At 35.0% G+C, this 16,806-nt stretch overlaps 1 protein-coding gene across 1 annotated transcript; it reads left to right on the forward strand.

Annotated features, from left to right (window-relative positions):
- Positions 1 to 3,292: 3,292 nt before the first annotated feature.
- On the forward strand, positions 3,293 to 5,484 carry LOC113340650 (ferritin-3, chloroplastic-like). Its single transcript, XM_026585771.1, has 8 exons — positions 3,293 to 3,679; positions 3,805 to 3,888; positions 3,970 to 4,030; positions 4,127 to 4,214; positions 4,672 to 4,733; positions 4,863 to 4,928; positions 5,062 to 5,125; positions 5,224 to 5,484. The coding sequence occupies exons 1-8, from the start codon at positions 3,375 to 3,377 to the stop codon at positions 5,259 to 5,261; spliced, it is 768 nt and encodes a 255-aa protein (XP_026441556.1). The 5' UTR covers positions 3,293 to 3,374; the 3' UTR covers positions 5,262 to 5,484.
- The last annotated feature ends 11,322 nt before the right edge of the window (positions 5,485 to 16,806 follow it).

The raw sequence follows: 16,806 nt of genomic DNA on the forward strand, positions 1-16,806 counted from the left end.
TGCATACCGTAAGTGATAGTATTATTTTATATTTAAATTACAATGACAAATTTTAAATTTTAACCTATAATAATTAATTAATTAGAGTACAGTAAACTTTCTATAATAAGAAAATATATTACGATTAATGTTTTGAAAAGATTAATTATAAGTAAAAACAACTATATACTTTATTTTTCTTGACATAAAATTGTAACGTTTAAGTTTTTTTAAGAGGATATTAAATGATTAATGGCACATAAAAGGCTTTCAGGCCGGGTATCAGGCCGGACATCATAATTAATTGCAAAGCCCGGGACCGCCCAATAAATAAATCCAGACCAGGCCGGGTGGCCCATGATGGGCCATAACAGGCTTTGGGCTACTTCGGATACAGGCGGGCTCGAACGGGTACGGGCAGGCTGAGTATTTTCGGGTATTAGTTACACCCCTAGTACCACTAGCATGAGCGTCCTCCCAAGTTCCCAACGCTCGGTCCCGGTTATTATCAAAAGAACTTATCACTGAACCATTTCCAATGTCACTAATCACATTCCCCTCCCATGATTGCTAAAGCGTTACCGGATTAGCAAAGGAGCTATTCCTGGTCGTTAGATCATTCAAACGGCACTCCTGCTAATCCCGATAGCTATTTTAGCACTCATGTACATGTTCCCCTACCACAGCCACGATAAATTTCAAAATTCAAATTCCACTTCACCAATCACCACCACCACCACAATAATTCAATTAAGGGTACGAGGTGGTGCCCTAGTTCATGCATTCAATCGAATCACCCATACGGACTGCACCAAAGTTAGTTCCAAAGTTGTTCAGTTTTTCTTTTCTTTTTATGTAACGTAAAAAAAGCCAGATTTTATTCAAAAGAATCACCAAAACAGTAACAAAAATGACAAGAAAAAATAAAAGAGAAAAGCCAAAAATCGGGAATTAAAACACCAGTCAACTGAGCTGTTAGCACAAAAAAGAAACATATTCAGGCATTTGATATCCTTGGCATCTTCCCTATATTACCCCGGGATAATCCAACATATCTTCATCCAGAAAGCAAAAACTGAATTTGAAACAGTAAATAAACTAGTGGCAGAACCAAGATTTAGGCATTAATATTTTTCACTTTCCAGTTTGCTCCACCGTCTAAGCATTTTATTCAGATTATTTCCTATACCAATAAAGGGTTTCGTCTCTTTTTTTTGCTTAGCTATCTGAATTGCGTAATTGGAAATTTTCTTCACCACATATATCGGGTATGCGAGATAGAACTCACACTTTCATGAATCACTTAGAGCTAGCACTATGGTGCTAGCTATCTCTTCCCTATCCCTCAAACGTAAGGAAGGGATGGCACATGAAAGGCAGTCTTGTTATGGTGTCCTCTCATCCCTTCCCTACACGAGACGCGTACTCAATATCTGTATGAATAGTGCCATACGGGTACTGAGTACCCGTATAAGTCAACTCGTTGACTTGACTAAAAAATGGGTATTCAGTACGCGTTTCATAGGTTTAAGAACACAGAACTTGGTTCAGTCGACTATATCTTCTTCTTCTCTTCCTTTCATCCTCTCAAAACCCCTCTTACCCCCTTTCGATTTTCATGTTGATTCATTGCGATTCGATTGCTTAGATTAAAAGGGTTTGATGGTTACTACAAGGTGAAACAAGTCCATTCTTCAATTTTGAATTTCATCCAAAAAATCATCTAAAGGTGAGTGATTCTAATGTTAGGGTTTCAAATTAATTTGATTTTGATTTTAAATTTTATGAAATTCTTGATATTAGGTTGGTTGGGTATGTAGTATGCAATTCAATAACTTTATTGAAACATATATTTAGTGAAAAATCCATGATTATTTGTTGTGTGTCTTGATTTATGTTGAATGAAATGAATTAAACTACCATCTCAATGTAGACTTATATTTAATATTTCTCATCTTGGTTTTTAAAGCTTCTCAATCTCTTTCATATGTATTGCCATTGCGTTGCTCAAAAATTTCAAGAATACGTTTCCAAAACAGAGCGGTTTTTTGCGCCGAACCCACAATTTCGTCCATACTCACATAAATAAAAGTAGTAGTAAGATCAACCTCTTCTTGTGTGACAAAATTAAGTACCATTTTGAAAGCTACTAAGATAAAAAAAAATGGGTGGTTTTATAAATCTAAATACCAAATACGTATAGTAAGATGAAGTGAAAGAAGAAATCAATTGAATAAGAAGGAGAAAATAAGAAATCAATTGATTTGGTGTGGTTTGAGTAGAGAATTAGAGTTGTATTTATAGGAATTTTGAAAAAATGACCGTTGGAATCCAACGGTGTAGAAAAAAGAGCCGTTATTAATGATGGATGGTTAGGATCGGGTGTGAGAAAGGTGTAAATAAGAAAAGGTCAAACAAATATAATTTCGGAAACGCGTACTCAGTACCCGCGTAAAAAGCTACGAGTACTGAGTACTTGTATTAACGGCTTTACGGGTACTCAGTACGCGTAAAGCGTAAAATATTACGGGTACTGAGTACCCGTGTAATTTCCCTCCCTTACAAGGCTGATCAGATCTGATCATCCTTGTAGAGAAACATGTGAATATCCCTACATGAGTAGGGATTTAGGAGACCATAGTGCTAACTCTTAACATACATGACTCCGAATAGGATAGACCTTCATTTAATTTCCATGGTCCAATTACTATTTCGTGGGACTCATTTTTCGTGCATCAATTAGTACACATGAGTGTCAATAGCTAGAGACAACTCTATTTCTTTAGTCTTACAACTATATCCTGAGTTAAAATAAAAACATACTACTAATCAGAGGTATTTAGGGACGTGTAAAAACCTAATGCCACGGAGCGATTACTATTCTACTTTTCTATTTGAGAAACATCTACAACGTAATTAAAGTGAGTTTCACAATATCACTGGTTGATTATCAAGAGAACAAATGGTTGAACCATTTCCAAAGTCACTAATCACATTCCCCTCCCCACAAGGCCACAACCAAAATAAATTCAAATTCCATTCCACCAATCACCACCACAATAATTCAAACAAGTAACTCCAAAACATGTCCCTCTCCTTTCTCATTTCTCAATGCTATCCACAAAAATGCTCTCCAGGACCATTGCCCCAAAACCCAGACTCTTGGAAGTATATACACAGAAACAGATATTTACAGAGAAGCACGGGTTCACCACACGCCCCTAATCCTAACCATCCATTGTCTCTCAATCCAACGGTCCAAACCCAAACCCCACTTCTATATAATCTTTCTCCAGAAAAGATATTCCCCATTCCTCACCACACACACAGAAATTTTCTTAATTCATTCTCACCACCACCGGAGCACCACCAGCACAGCAACTACAGCCGCCACCATGCTTCTGAGAGCATCTCCATCGACGGCCGCATTTTCACTATCAACAGCTGTAGTTGATAATGTGAATCAATTCCCTTCATCTTCTTCTTCTGTGAGTTTTTCATCGCAGAGAAGAACTGATGGATTTGTGATGAGCGTATCGAAAAACGAATCGAATAATCGTAGTCCGGTGACCGGTGTTGTTTTTGAACCATTTGAAGAAGTTAAGAAAGAGCTTCAATTAGTACCAGATCTTCCTCAACAATCTATTGCTCGTCATAAGTTTACAGATGATTGTGAAGCTGCCATTAATGAACAGATCAAGTAATTACTTCTCTTTTTGACCTAATTTCGTCTCATTTCGTTGATTTTGTTTTTCAGTAAATCTTTAATTTGATTTTGATTTTGAAGTTTTTGATGCTAAATTGGATTGATTGATTTTGAATCAGCGTGGAATACAATGTATCGTATGTGTATCACGCTTTGTACGCGTACTTCGACCGGGATAACGTTGCTCTCAAAGGATTTGCTAAGTAATTTGCTAATCTAAAACCCTTTCAGAATTTTGATTTTTGTTGAATTTTTGGTTGAATTTTGTGTTGTTTGGATTTTAGGTTCTTTAAGGAAGCTAGTGTAGAGGAAAGGGAACATGCTGAGCTACTTATGGAATATCAGGTGTTTGCTTAATTGCTTGTGTTGAAATTATTTTGGTTGATTAATCTGTTTTCGGGTTCGATTTTGCTCATTAAGTTTTACTATTATTTGTTATAGAATAGAAGAGGGGGCAAAATCAAGCTGCAAGCTTTGGTGATGCCCATGACTGAATATGATCACCTTGAGAAAGGAGAAGCATTGTATGGTACGTTGTTGGTTCTTGAATTCGGATTTACTTGTGTTCCATGTCAAATGTTTGGTCATACTGTTTGTGGAATTGCTGCTAGTATACGTGATTGCAACTTATAAACTGTAAAATTATTGGGCTGACATTTTCAATTACAATCGTGTATGCAACTCGATACATATTTAAACATTTGTCTCTGATTTCAATTGTGTTCCATGACCCCACAGCTAGTGTTATGTCTTCATAACATATTCTCATGTTGATACTTGATACTAGATAAATTGTACATGTGCCTGTGGTCTTTTATTGTCGCTAACTGGAATAGATTCTCTTAGAACCGTTTATGATGATTTACCTGCGATATGAGTTTTCCTTTCTTCATGCTGTAGTTAAACTTAGCTTATAGGCTTAATACAATTTGTATCTCTTGTACTATCATCGGTTGATAATGGGCATGGTTGTTTTCGTGACTCAGCCATGGAACTTGCATTGTCTCTCGAGAAGTTAACAAATGAGAAGCTTCTCCAGTTACATAGTGTAAGTTTTGAACCCACCTTTCAATTTTTACCTTTTCATCGTCCAACTTAAAAATAAGAACTATGTATTTTCGGTACAATGGTCATGGGCTTATACTGAGATTATGGTTTTTTGTTTAACAAAAACCAGGTAGCAGATGCTAACAATGATGTGCAATTAGCCGATTTTGTTGAAAGCACATTCTTGACTGAGCAGGTGAAATTAATTTATTTTTTCTGTATTCTAATTTCCTATCATGACTTTGCCTGTTGCATTCAGTTGTTTAAGTTATAAGAAATATACTTTGAATGGTTTAACTAATGGATTGTTTGCATTTCTCTCTTATTAGGTGGAAGCCATTAAGAAGATCTCTGAATTTGTTGCCCAATTGAGAAGGATCGGCAAGGGGCATGGTAATATTTAGAACTCATATCATGGTTTCATAGCCTTTTGATTTTCTTGGTAAAACCTGTTTTTCCTAATCAAGCATTTTCAAATGGTGAAATTGCAGGGGTATGGCATTTTGACCAAATGCTCTTGAATGCATGATGATGGAAGCCTTCATCAAATTTCTCAATGATTTCATTTTGGTTGGGCCTGCTTGTGTCTATGGTTATATCATATTAGAATTTTGAAATGTAGCGCATTCGTAATTCATGGGCTCTGAGACTTGCGACTTTTAAATATTTTTAGACGAAGAAATATTAAATGTAGCTTAGCTGATCCAGTAAGTATGCTACATTTTAATATATGCTTGAGTTTATTGATTCACTATTATCTTATTTTATTTTTATAGAAAATTGAAAGATCTACCTTTACTTAAATAGTATTGGTAGGCTAATGCAATGCCCAGTTGAATTCAGATCTATTAGGCCCTTAATTACATAGTTCTGAAATATTTGCCAATAGAAAATTGGTAAATCTACAGGCCAAATTAAAGAACCTGACCTTAAGGTTTAGTTTCCAAGATAAGATCCGTATTTAAGTTATTTTCCCTTCGCACACATTCCAATTTGCAACCTAAAAGGATTGGTTTACTACGGGATCCAGTACGATTACAACTTTTTTTTTTTTCATAGAAAAACTTAGGCAGAGTGCCTAAGAAGAGTACACAGTGGAACTTGTGGTCAAAGTGGCACCACCACTCCTAAATATCCAGTTTTTACGATGCATAGCTAGCTGAAAAGAACTTAAATTATGAAGTCTGTGGATAGAAGTAAGGCTTACTAAAACAAAAGAAATAAAATGTTGTTGAATATCTATTTCAGCATTTGTTTGATTTCTGGGAGTTTCATGGTAACTTAGATGATATCTTCCTTGAATAACATTGTGATATAGCATCTTGAAACGATCTAGAATTTCCTTGGATTCAGCTTGAATTTCTACGTTGGTGTGTTGCATTCCTCTGACCCATTCAAAAGCTAGATCAGTTCCTCCTGTTGCCCCTCATTCTCCATTGTATCCTGTATATCCTCTAGTCCCAATGGTGTATCCTACAAAATCTTTAGCAGTGAGTGTAATGAAGTAATATAAAGTTTCAGGATCTTGCAAAGTACAAATTTGTATTTGGATTCCATAATCTCCCCTTTGATCAGAATCAAGGGAGTAGCTGGTATCATCTGATAAAATAGTGCTACTATTTACTTGATGTGTCAGATGGTGTAATCTATTAGAATTGCATAAGTGTTGTTGGATGCTGATATTAGTATTTCTGGCAGTAGGATTAATGTGCCTGAAGATATAGTCACATCTAGCCTTCCAAATGAACCAGCAAGCAGTTGCATAGATTTTGCAGCTCTTACTGGTAGTTTCAGAGTTAAACCAAGTGTTCAACCAATCCAAAAAGTTTGTATAACAATCAAGCTTTCCATGGGAGTTGCCAAGCAGTAATTGTCATACTGAGGTAGCAGTAGGGCAATTTAGAAACATATGTGTCATAGTTTCCTCTCCACAGTTGCATAGCTTGCAGATTGGATCAATATAGTGCAGAATGCTTGCAGTTTTAGCATTAGTAGGTAGGATCCCATGAGCACATTTCGAAAGAAAAATTTGGATAACTTGATCAATGTCCATTTTCCACAGAATCTTCCAATTGCTAGTCTGAGTATCATTTCTGTAGAGATGATCCATTTTAGCTTTGTAGAGTGACTTTATTGTGAAATTTCCAGAATTTATTAGATTCCACACCTAAAGATGACAATGTTGCGGATTAACACAACAATGCCAGTAGTAAACCAAGTGTTAATGAGATTTGTGTTCCAATCACCAGAAGGTAAGAGGAGATGTTCAACCAAATTTATCTTTTCAGGGCAAGTAGCAGGTTTAGGAATTAAAGAAGAGATTGAGGGAATCCATATGTCCTCCCAGATTCTAATTTTTTTTTATCATTGCCAATCCTCAAGGAACTATGTTGCTAGACATGATTACAACTTAGATTTGTTGCCCATTGGAATTTGGAAGACTGTAATATAATTAACTCAATTTGAGCTAAGTGTTTCTGTTAAGTTCCATTTAAAAGATTCTCCTCTAACTTCTTTGTAGTTAATATCGAAGTCAATCAAAGTTAGTCCTACTGCGGAGCCGCATGTATCTAGTAACATTGATACGGCAACGTCAATATTATATCTCATACATCCAGGATAATTCTAGCCATTGTGATTAGTTATTTGGGGATCAAGGTCCCGCATATGATCATAATAAAGACTTTGATTAGTGTTGTAGTTAGCATTATAGAAAAATTCTCAGTGGAGTTTACGAATTTGATTATGTTATTTGTTGTTGTCCAACTATTTTGTTCTGCTTTTCAGAAAACTTTTTTACACCAAGATTTCCCCATTTGTCAAGTTATGGTACTCCATAACTCTGCCCAACATTTTAATTCCCTACCCGCAATGATAAACCAACTATTTATCCATTCATGGAAAGTGTCTATTTGTGTTTCACATAGCTCATCTAAAAGTTGATATGATTCCAAATTTGTGAAGTAAAGTTACAATTCAGAAACAAGCGAGTTAAAATTTCACATTGATTATTGCATGGGGCATCATACTTAGCATGTCTTATCATTTTTTGACAACGGTGAACATAGCCATCAATATTAGGCGTAGTTTGCGAATTATTAGGAATTGAGTTTGCGAATTTTTTGACAATGTGAGCTTAGTAACAAAGCACTCAATATTCACCGTTAGATGAAAACTTGATTAGATTCAAGCTAATATCTTTCAACCGTTAGATCGAAACTTAGCTTGTTACACACAAATGAAATGCACGTTTATCTAGGTTTGTGTAACCGTACCCAAACATGTAAATCTAGTTGGTTCAACAGTAGCTAACCAAATGGTTATCCATATGAGCACTTTCATATGAACCATATTCTTCTTTATCACAACTAGTTCAAATGACTCAAATGAACTAGTTAGAGAGTTGTTCAATTGCTTAGATCTTTATAATAGACACAATTGAAACAAAAACGATTTGATTCACTCGAATCGATTCATGAACTTTATAGCCACGGTTTACAAACTTGCATTCCTTAGTTTATTTAAGTTTAAGTTCACAAATAATCGTTTTTAGAAAATAACCAACTTAAGTACGCGGACTTAAGTACCCGTAATAAGTTTGTAAATAGTTCAAAAACTCCAGCAGATTTTCTCGGGAAGAGAACCTCTGAAAGTACGCGGACTGGGTTCGCGGACTTTGTTCCGGTTTTCCTAATCAACAAAGTACGCATACTTTGGTTCAAGGAATAAGGACTTATACATGTATGAGTTATCACTGATAAGCACGTAAATGCTACGTTTTATACCCATGTTTATATTATCTAGGACTCGATATTTTGGCTAATAACATTATTTTGAGCTATTTGCAGAAAATACAAGCGAATGCGATCATCCAAGAATAAAAAGTTAAAAGTGGGAGTTTTCGCATCAAATTATGAACTTTGGAGTCAGTGAATCAGACTAGTACACCGGGCATGTTAGTATAATTTATGAGCTAATGGAATTATAAATTGTATGTAACCGTGAAGATATGGAGGGAAAGTTTACTTTTAAACAGTGCTTTAGTGGCACTTGATTGATTTGGTTTCTAGCCCATATATATATTTTCTCATTAAAAGGAGGATTGATGACAGATTTTAGTAATTGCCCCCACTGAAGACTGTTTCACAAAGGAAGAAAGAAAATCTCTCATTGAACGTGTATGAGGTGCATGCAACTTCTCAAACTATTTACCATTTTTGGTTTGCATGGAATGATGTAGAAAATGGAAATTTGTAGTTATTAAGAAATGAAATTGGTAGAAAAGAGGAAAAGAGAACTTATTACTTTTCTTTGTTGGTGGGACTTCATGGTAGTGTCGACATCATGTGTTCTGGAAATTAAACAACGTCTAGATGAAAATAAAATTGGTCGGATACTGCGGAAGGAACAGGGTTTCTGTTGGCTACGGTGGAGGTTCGGTCTGGGGGAGTTTTGGAGACGGTGTTTTTCTTTTGGATGCCATTGGAGAAGCAAATAACAATGGAGGAAGAAAACGATTATTACAGGGTGACGAAGGTGATATCGATTTATTATCTCTTACCCATTTAATTTATTTTTATGGATTTTGAGAAATCTATTTCTATGATGTGCTAAATTTTGTAACTAGGGTTCATGGAGAAAGCTACATTGAGTATAGACCATTATGAAATAAATTGGAATTATCTTGGTATCATGCTATAAAAATGAATCTTGAAGTCTATAATTTTTTTTATTGATTTTATTAGAATATGAGTTGTTGCACACCGGCTTTGTATGATACATTAGCCTAAATTCATAAATTCATATGGTTTGCAATTGTGTTTTTTAGTATTTGATAATTCATGCTTAGGTTAATTCTTTTGATGGGTTATGCTTAGACGAAACAAATAATAATTGCGAATCTATAAACTATGTTTTTGATAATTCTCTCGTCATTATAATTTGATAAGTCATGCTTAGAAATTTGATGGGATATACTTAGGAGATGCGAGCTTATGATCGGAAATTATAATAATCATAGGTGTTGCAATAAAACAAAGCTATAAACACATATTTAGAATTAGAGTTCTTTTCGGTGCATAATTATAAATAGTAGTGGAATCCATAGACCCTGGTTATCGACTCCTTCTCATTGCATTTTATTAATTTTCTTTTGTTTTCGTTCTTTTTAAATCCTTAATTCCATAAATCTCAAAAATATCATTTCTGGTTAGTCGTATTGGTTACGGTATTGTCCACCGCTCCCTGTGGGAACGGCCCGTACTTGCCTCTGTCTACATTGTAGACACCGTGCGATTGCGGCTATATACATATAGGTATCTCCGGATCCTATCAATTTTTGGCGCTGTTGCCGGGGAGCGGTTGTGGGATATTGTAATTGGTATTTTTGATTTTGTAAATATAATTAGTTTTTTATTAGTCTTATTCTTATTTTTAGGATTTCTTTTTCCTTTTGACTTGTTTTCGGTTTTAGAATTTTTTTCCAGGTACCTTTTTGAGGATGATGAATTCTTTGCACGAGACGTCATCTAAGATGACACTTGCAGAATATAAGCGTAGAAGTTTGCATTCTCGAGAGACGTATTCTGATATGACGCTTGGGGAATATATGCATAGGCAACGGTATGGATTTTTTTCTCCACTTATGGTAAGTGAAGAGTCACCTTTAACAATATATGAGAAGTATTACAAACACACACCGCCTAGTTTGGAACAAAGATTGAGAGTTCTTGAATGTCAAAGATTATTTGCTGATGATGATGAATCCTGTAGTGACTCTTTGTTCCAAATAGATCATATAGATGACCCTGTGGATGATTGTGTGGATGATTTGCCTAATTCCATAGATGAATCTACTTCACAAAATCATTCACCCGGCTTAGAGGTTATTTCTAGACCCTTGGATTTCCAAAAATTGCCTAATTTAAGGTTAGAATTGTGTGCTTCTAAAGTGTTATTGGATTACTTTGCATTTAAGTTCCCAGAGGACTTTCCTATTCCTGACATCGTGCATGATCCGATGGATAATTCCCCGATCTCAATAGAATCCCCATATTTTGTTCTTTACGAACTTCCATGTGTAGTAAAAATTTGGCTTGGGGTAGTTCTTTGTTTTTGATAGTTTCAGTGCCTCCGCCTTGTCATGACATAAGTGTGAAGATGTCATTTGTAAATACTGTATTTTGGGTTGATCCTCAAATTTTTAGGTTATTAGTTTATGGGGATCCTTTATGTATATTCCAGTAGGTTTATCTTTGTTTTTGTGTTTATTTTTATTTGTTTACTTTTTGCATTTCATGAATCTCCCATCTTAATTTTTATATTGGATGACTCAATTACATTGATGACAATGTAATGCTTAAGTGTGGGGGAGTGGTTAACTTTTTACTTTACTTTTTTAGGAATTTCCTTGCAAATCATGACCAGCTGTTGAGCGGCTCTAAAAAAAAAAGAAAAAAAGAATAACATTATGACCAGTTGTGTAGCGGGTCTAAGTAAAAAAAAAGGAAAAAAAAATAATGACACGACCAGCTGTGTACCGGGTCTAAAAAAGAATAATAATAAAAAAAAATGATCAGCTTTGTAGCGGGTCTTAAAAAAAATATTATCATTATAATTTTTAGGGTTATGACCAGCTGTGTAGCGCGTATTTTGTATGGTATTTTCTATAACCAGCTGTGTAGCGGGTATCGGTATGGTATTTCAGATTTTCTTTTTATGACCACCTGCGTAGCGGGTCTAACTCTGTCTTATGTTATGACCAGCTGTGTAGCGGGTCAATTCTTTGATTTGCTCGAGGATTAGCAAAATATAAGTGTGGGGGTGTTGATAAGCACGTAAATGCTACGTTTTATACTCATGTTTATATTATCTAAGACTCGATATTTTGGCTAATAACATTATTTTGAGCTATTTGCAGAAAATACAAGCGAATGCGATCATCCAAGAATAAACAGTTAAGTGGGTGTTTTCGCATCAAATTATGAACTTTGGAGTCAGTGGATCAGACTAGTACACCGGACCTGTTAGCGTTGTATAATTTATGAGCTGATGGAATTACAAATTGGATGTAACCGTGAAGATATGGAAGGAAAGTTTACATTTTAAACAGTGCTTTAGTGGGACTTGATTGGTTTGGTTTCTAGCCCATATATATATTTTCTCGTTAAAAGGAGGATTGATGACAGATTTTAATAATTGCCCACGCTGAAGAATGTTTCACAAAGGAAGAAAGAAAATCTCTCTTTGAACGTGTATGAGGTGCATGCAACTTCTCAAACTAATTACCATTTTTGGTTTGCATGGAATGATGTAGAAAATGGAAATTGGTAGTTATTAAGGAATGAAATCCGACAAAAGAGGAAAAGAGAACTTATTACTTTCCTTTGTTGGTGGGACTTCATGGTAGTGTCGACATCATGTGTTCTGGAAATTAAACAACGTCTAGATGAAAATAAGATTGGTCTGCTACTATGGAAGGAAGGGGGTTTCTGTTGGCTACGGTGGAGGTTCGGTCTGGGGGAGTTTTGGAGACGGTGTTTTTCTTTTGGATGCCATTGGAGAAGAAAATAACAATGGAGGAAGAAAACGATTATTACTGGGTGATGAAGGTGATATCGATTTATTATCTCTTACCCATTTAATTTATTTTTATGGATTTTGAGAAATCTATTTCTATGATGTGCTAAATTTTGTAACTAGGGTTCATGGAGAAAGCTACTTTGAGTATAGACCATTATAAAATAAATTGGAATTATCTTGGTATTAGGCTATAAAAATGAATCTTGAAGTCTATAATTTTGTTTATTGATTTTATTAGAATATGAGTTGTTGCACACCGGCTTTGTATGATATATTAGCCTAAATTCATAAATTCATATGGTTTGCAATTGTATTTTTTAGTATTTGATAATTCATGCTTAGGTTAATTCTTTTGATGGGTTATGCTTAGACGAAACAAATAACAATTGCGAATCTATAAACTATGTTTTTGATAATTCTCTCGTCATTATAATTTGATAGGTCATGCTTAGAAATTTGATGGGATATACTTAGGAGATGCGAGTTTATGATCGGAAATTATAACAATCATAGGTGTTGCAATAAAACAAAGCTATAAACACATGTTTAGAATTAGAGTTCTTTTAGGTGCATAATTATAAATAGTAGTGGAATCCATAGACCCTGGTTACAGACTCCTTCTCATTGCATTTTATTAATTTTCTTTTGTTTTCGTTCTTTTTAAATCCTTAATTCCATAAATCTCAAAAATATCATTTCTGGTTAGTCGATTAGGAATATTGGTTACGGTATTTACCACCGCTCCCTGTGGGAACGGCCCGTACTTACCTCTATCTACATTGTAGACACCGTGCGATTGCGGCTATATACATATAGGTATCTCCGGATCCTATCAATATTTGGCGCCGTTGCCGGGGAGCGGTTGTGGGATATTGTAATTGGTATTTTTGATTTTGTAAATACAATTAGTTTTTTATTAGTTTTATTCTTATTTTTAGGATTTATTTTTCCTTTTGACTTGTTTTCGGTTTTAGAATTTTTTTCCAGGTACCTTTTTTAGGATGATGAATTCTTTGCACGAGACGTCATCTAAGATGACACTTGCAGAATATAAGCGTAGAAGTTCGCATTCTCGAGAGACGTATTCTGATATGACGCTTGGGGAAAATATGCATAGGCAACGATATGGAGTTTTTTCTCAACATATGGTAAGTGTAGAGTCACCTTTAACAATATATGAGAAGTATTACAAACACACACCGCCTAGTTTGGAACAAAGATTGAGAGTTCTTGAATGTCAAAGATTATTTGATGATGATGATGAATCCTGTAGTGACTCTCTGTTCCAAATATATCATATAGATGACCCTGTGGATGATTGTGTGGATGATTTGCCTAATTCCATAGATGAATCTACCTCACAAGATCATTCACCCGGCTTAGAGGTTGTTTCTAGACCCTTGGATTTCCAAAAATTGCCTAATTTAAGGTTAGAATTGTGTGCTTCTAAAGTGTTATTGGATTACTTTGCATCTAAGTTCCCAGAGGACTTTCCTATTCCTGACATCGTGCATGATCCGATGGATAATTCCCCGATCTCAATAGAATCCCCATATTTTGTTCTTTACGAACTTCCATGTGTAGTAAAAATTTGGCTTGGGGGTAGTTCTTTGTTTTTGATAGTTTCAGTGTCTCCGCCTTGTCATGACATAAGTGTGAAGCTGTCATTTGTATATACTGTATTTTGGGTTGATCCTCAAATTTTTAGGTTATTAGTTTATGGGATCCTTTATGTACATTCCAATAGGTTTATCTTTGTTTTTGTTTTATTTTTATTTGTTTACTTTTTGCATTTCATGAATCTCCCATCTTAATTTTTATGTTGGATGACTCAATTACATTGAGGAGAATGTAATGCTTAAGTGTGGGGGAGTGGTTAACTTTTTACTTTACTTTTTCAGGAATTTCCTTGCAAATCAGCATCAGCTGTTGAGCGGCTCTAAAAAAAAAGAATAACATTATGACCAGCTGTGTAGCGGGTCTAAGTAAAAAAAAAAGTAAAAAAAAAAATAATGACACGACCAGCTGTGTAGCGGGTCTAAAAAAGAATAATAATAAAAAAAATGATCAGCTTTGTAGCGGGTCTTAAAAAAATATTATCATTATAATTTTTAGGGTTATGACCAGCTGTGTAGCGGGTATTTTGTATGGTATTTTCTATAACCAGCTGTGTAGCGGGTCTCGGTATGGTATTTCAGATTTTCATTTTATGAACACCTGTGTAGCGGGTCTAACTCTCTCTTATGATATGACCAGCTGTGTAGCGGGTCAATTCTTTGTTTTGCTCGAGGATTAGCAAAATATAAGTGTGGGGGTGTTGATAAGCACGTAAATGCTACGTTGTATACCCATGTTTATATTTTCTAGGACTCGATATTTTGGATAATAACATTATTTTGAGCTATTTGCAGAAAATACAAGCGAATGCGATCATCCAAGAATAAACAGTTAAAAGTGAGTGTTTTCGCATCAAATTATGAACTTTGGAGTCAGTGGATCAGACTAATACACCGGGCCTGTTAGCGTTGTATAATTTATGAGCTGATGGAATTACAAATTGGATGTAACCGTGAAGATATGGAGGGAAAGTTTACATTTTAGACAGTGCTTTAGTGGGACTTGATTGGTTTGGTTTCTAGCCCATATCTATATTTTCTCATTAAAAGGAGGATTGATGACAGATTTTAATAATTGCCCCCACTGAAGAATTTTTCACAAAGGAAGAAAGAAAATCTCTCTTTGAACGTGTATGAGGTGCATGCAACTTCTCAAACTAATTACCATTTTTGGTTTGCATGGAATGATGTAGAAAATGGAAATTGGTAGTTATTAAGGAATGAAATCTGACAAAAGAGGAAAAGAGACTTATTACTTTCCTTTGTTGGTGGGACTTCATGGTAGTGTCGACATCATGTGTTCTGGAAATTAAACAACGTCTAGATGAAAATAAAATTGGTCGGCTACCGCGGAAGGAAGGGGGTTTCTGTTGGCTACGGTAGAGGTTCGGTCTGGGGGAGTTTTGGAGAAGGTGTTTTTCTTTTGGATGCCATTGGAGAAGCAAATAACAATGGAGGAAGAAAACTATTATTACAGGGTGATGAAGGTGATATCGGTTTATTATCTCTTACCCATTTAATTTATTTTTATGGATTTTGAGAAATCTATCTCTATGGTGTGCTAAATTTTTTAACTAGGGTTCATGGAGAAAGCTACTTTGAGTATAGACCATTATGAAATAAATTGGAATTATCTTGGTATTAGGCTATAATAATGAATCTTGAAGTCTATAATTTTGTTTATTGATTTTATTAGAATATGAGTTGTTGCACACCGGCTTTGTATGATACATGAGCCTAAATTCATAAATTCATATGGTTTGCAATTGTATTTTTTAGTATTTGATAATTCATGCTTAGGTTAATTCTTTTGATGGGTTATGCTTAGACGAAACAAATAATAATTGCGAATCTATAAACTATGTTTTTGATAATTCTCTCGTCATTATAATTTGATACGTCATGCTTAGAAATTTGATGGGCTATGCTTAGGAGATGCGAGTTTATGATCGGAAATTATAAAAATCATAGGTGTTGCAATAAAACAAAGCTATAAACACATATTTAGGATTAGAGTTCTTTTCGGTGCATAATTATAAATAGTAGTGAAATCCATAGACCCTGGTTACCGACTCCTTCTCATTGCATTTTATTAATTTTCTTTTGTTTTCGTTCTTTTTAAATCCTTAATTCCATAAATCTCAAAATATCATTTCTGGTTAGTCGATTAGGAATATTGGTTCCGGTATTTTCCACCGCTCCCTGTGGGAACGGCCCGTACTTGCCTCTGTCTACATTGTAGACACCGTGCGATTGCGGCTATATACATATAGGTATCTCCGGATCCTATCAATCACACAATGCTTATATCCAACAATGGTTATATAATCTAAACTCTCATTTGAATCATTGAAACATTCTTAGAGTACGTTATATAATTGTTATTCACAAACCATTTTCCGTCAAAGCCATTTTCAAGTGATTGAAACTTAACATGACTTTCATCACTAGTAAAGATGAACTTGGCCAAAACGAAAGCTTACTAACACATATTTCGAGAAATAGATAAGCGAGATAAACTCGGCTCGAAATAACAAATGTGTATAATCAAAGTCTATATGACAAAATGACTTTTGTCTCAAGATAGAAGATAGAGTAGATAGACTTTTGAGTGATAGATAAGTTCAAGTCTCCACATACCTTTTAGTCGATGAAGTTCCACCAGTTCCTTGAGTAGTTCTTCATCTTTGTATGATGATCGCCATGGAGTCTTGAGGTCAACTACACTTTCTATCCTAGTCCGAGACTTAGCTAATAGTAGACTAGAAATCAAGACTTATAATTTTGATCACTAACATTGACAAACATGCTTGAGATAGAAACGCATGCGAGTTCGACCGAGCAGTGCTCTAACAAACACCATGGAAGTCGCTAAGG

This window comes from Papaver somniferum, unplaced genomic scaffold (genome assembly GCF_003573695.1).
Source record: "Papaver somniferum cultivar HN1 unplaced genomic scaffold, ASM357369v1 unplaced-scaffold_22, whole genome shotgun sequence".
NCBI classification, from domain to species: Eukaryota; Viridiplantae; Streptophyta; class Magnoliopsida; order Ranunculales; family Papaveraceae; genus Papaver; species Papaver somniferum.

What these genes read in the sequence shown, in the direction of transcription:
- LOC113340650 (XM_026585771.1), top strand. Translation starts at nt 3,375, where the DNA reads ATGCTTCTGAGAGCATCTCCATCGACGGCCGCATTTTCACTATCAACA. An exon ending in GCCATTAATGAACAGATCAA is followed by an intron (nt 3,680 to 3,804) that starts GTAATTACTTCT and finishes ATTTTGAATCAG; the next exon opens with CGTGGAATACAATGTATCGT. An exon ending in AGCTTCTCCAGTTACATAGT is followed by an intron (nt 4,734 to 4,862) that starts GTAAGTTTTGAA and finishes AACAAAAACCAG; the next exon opens with GTAGCAGATGCTAACAATGA.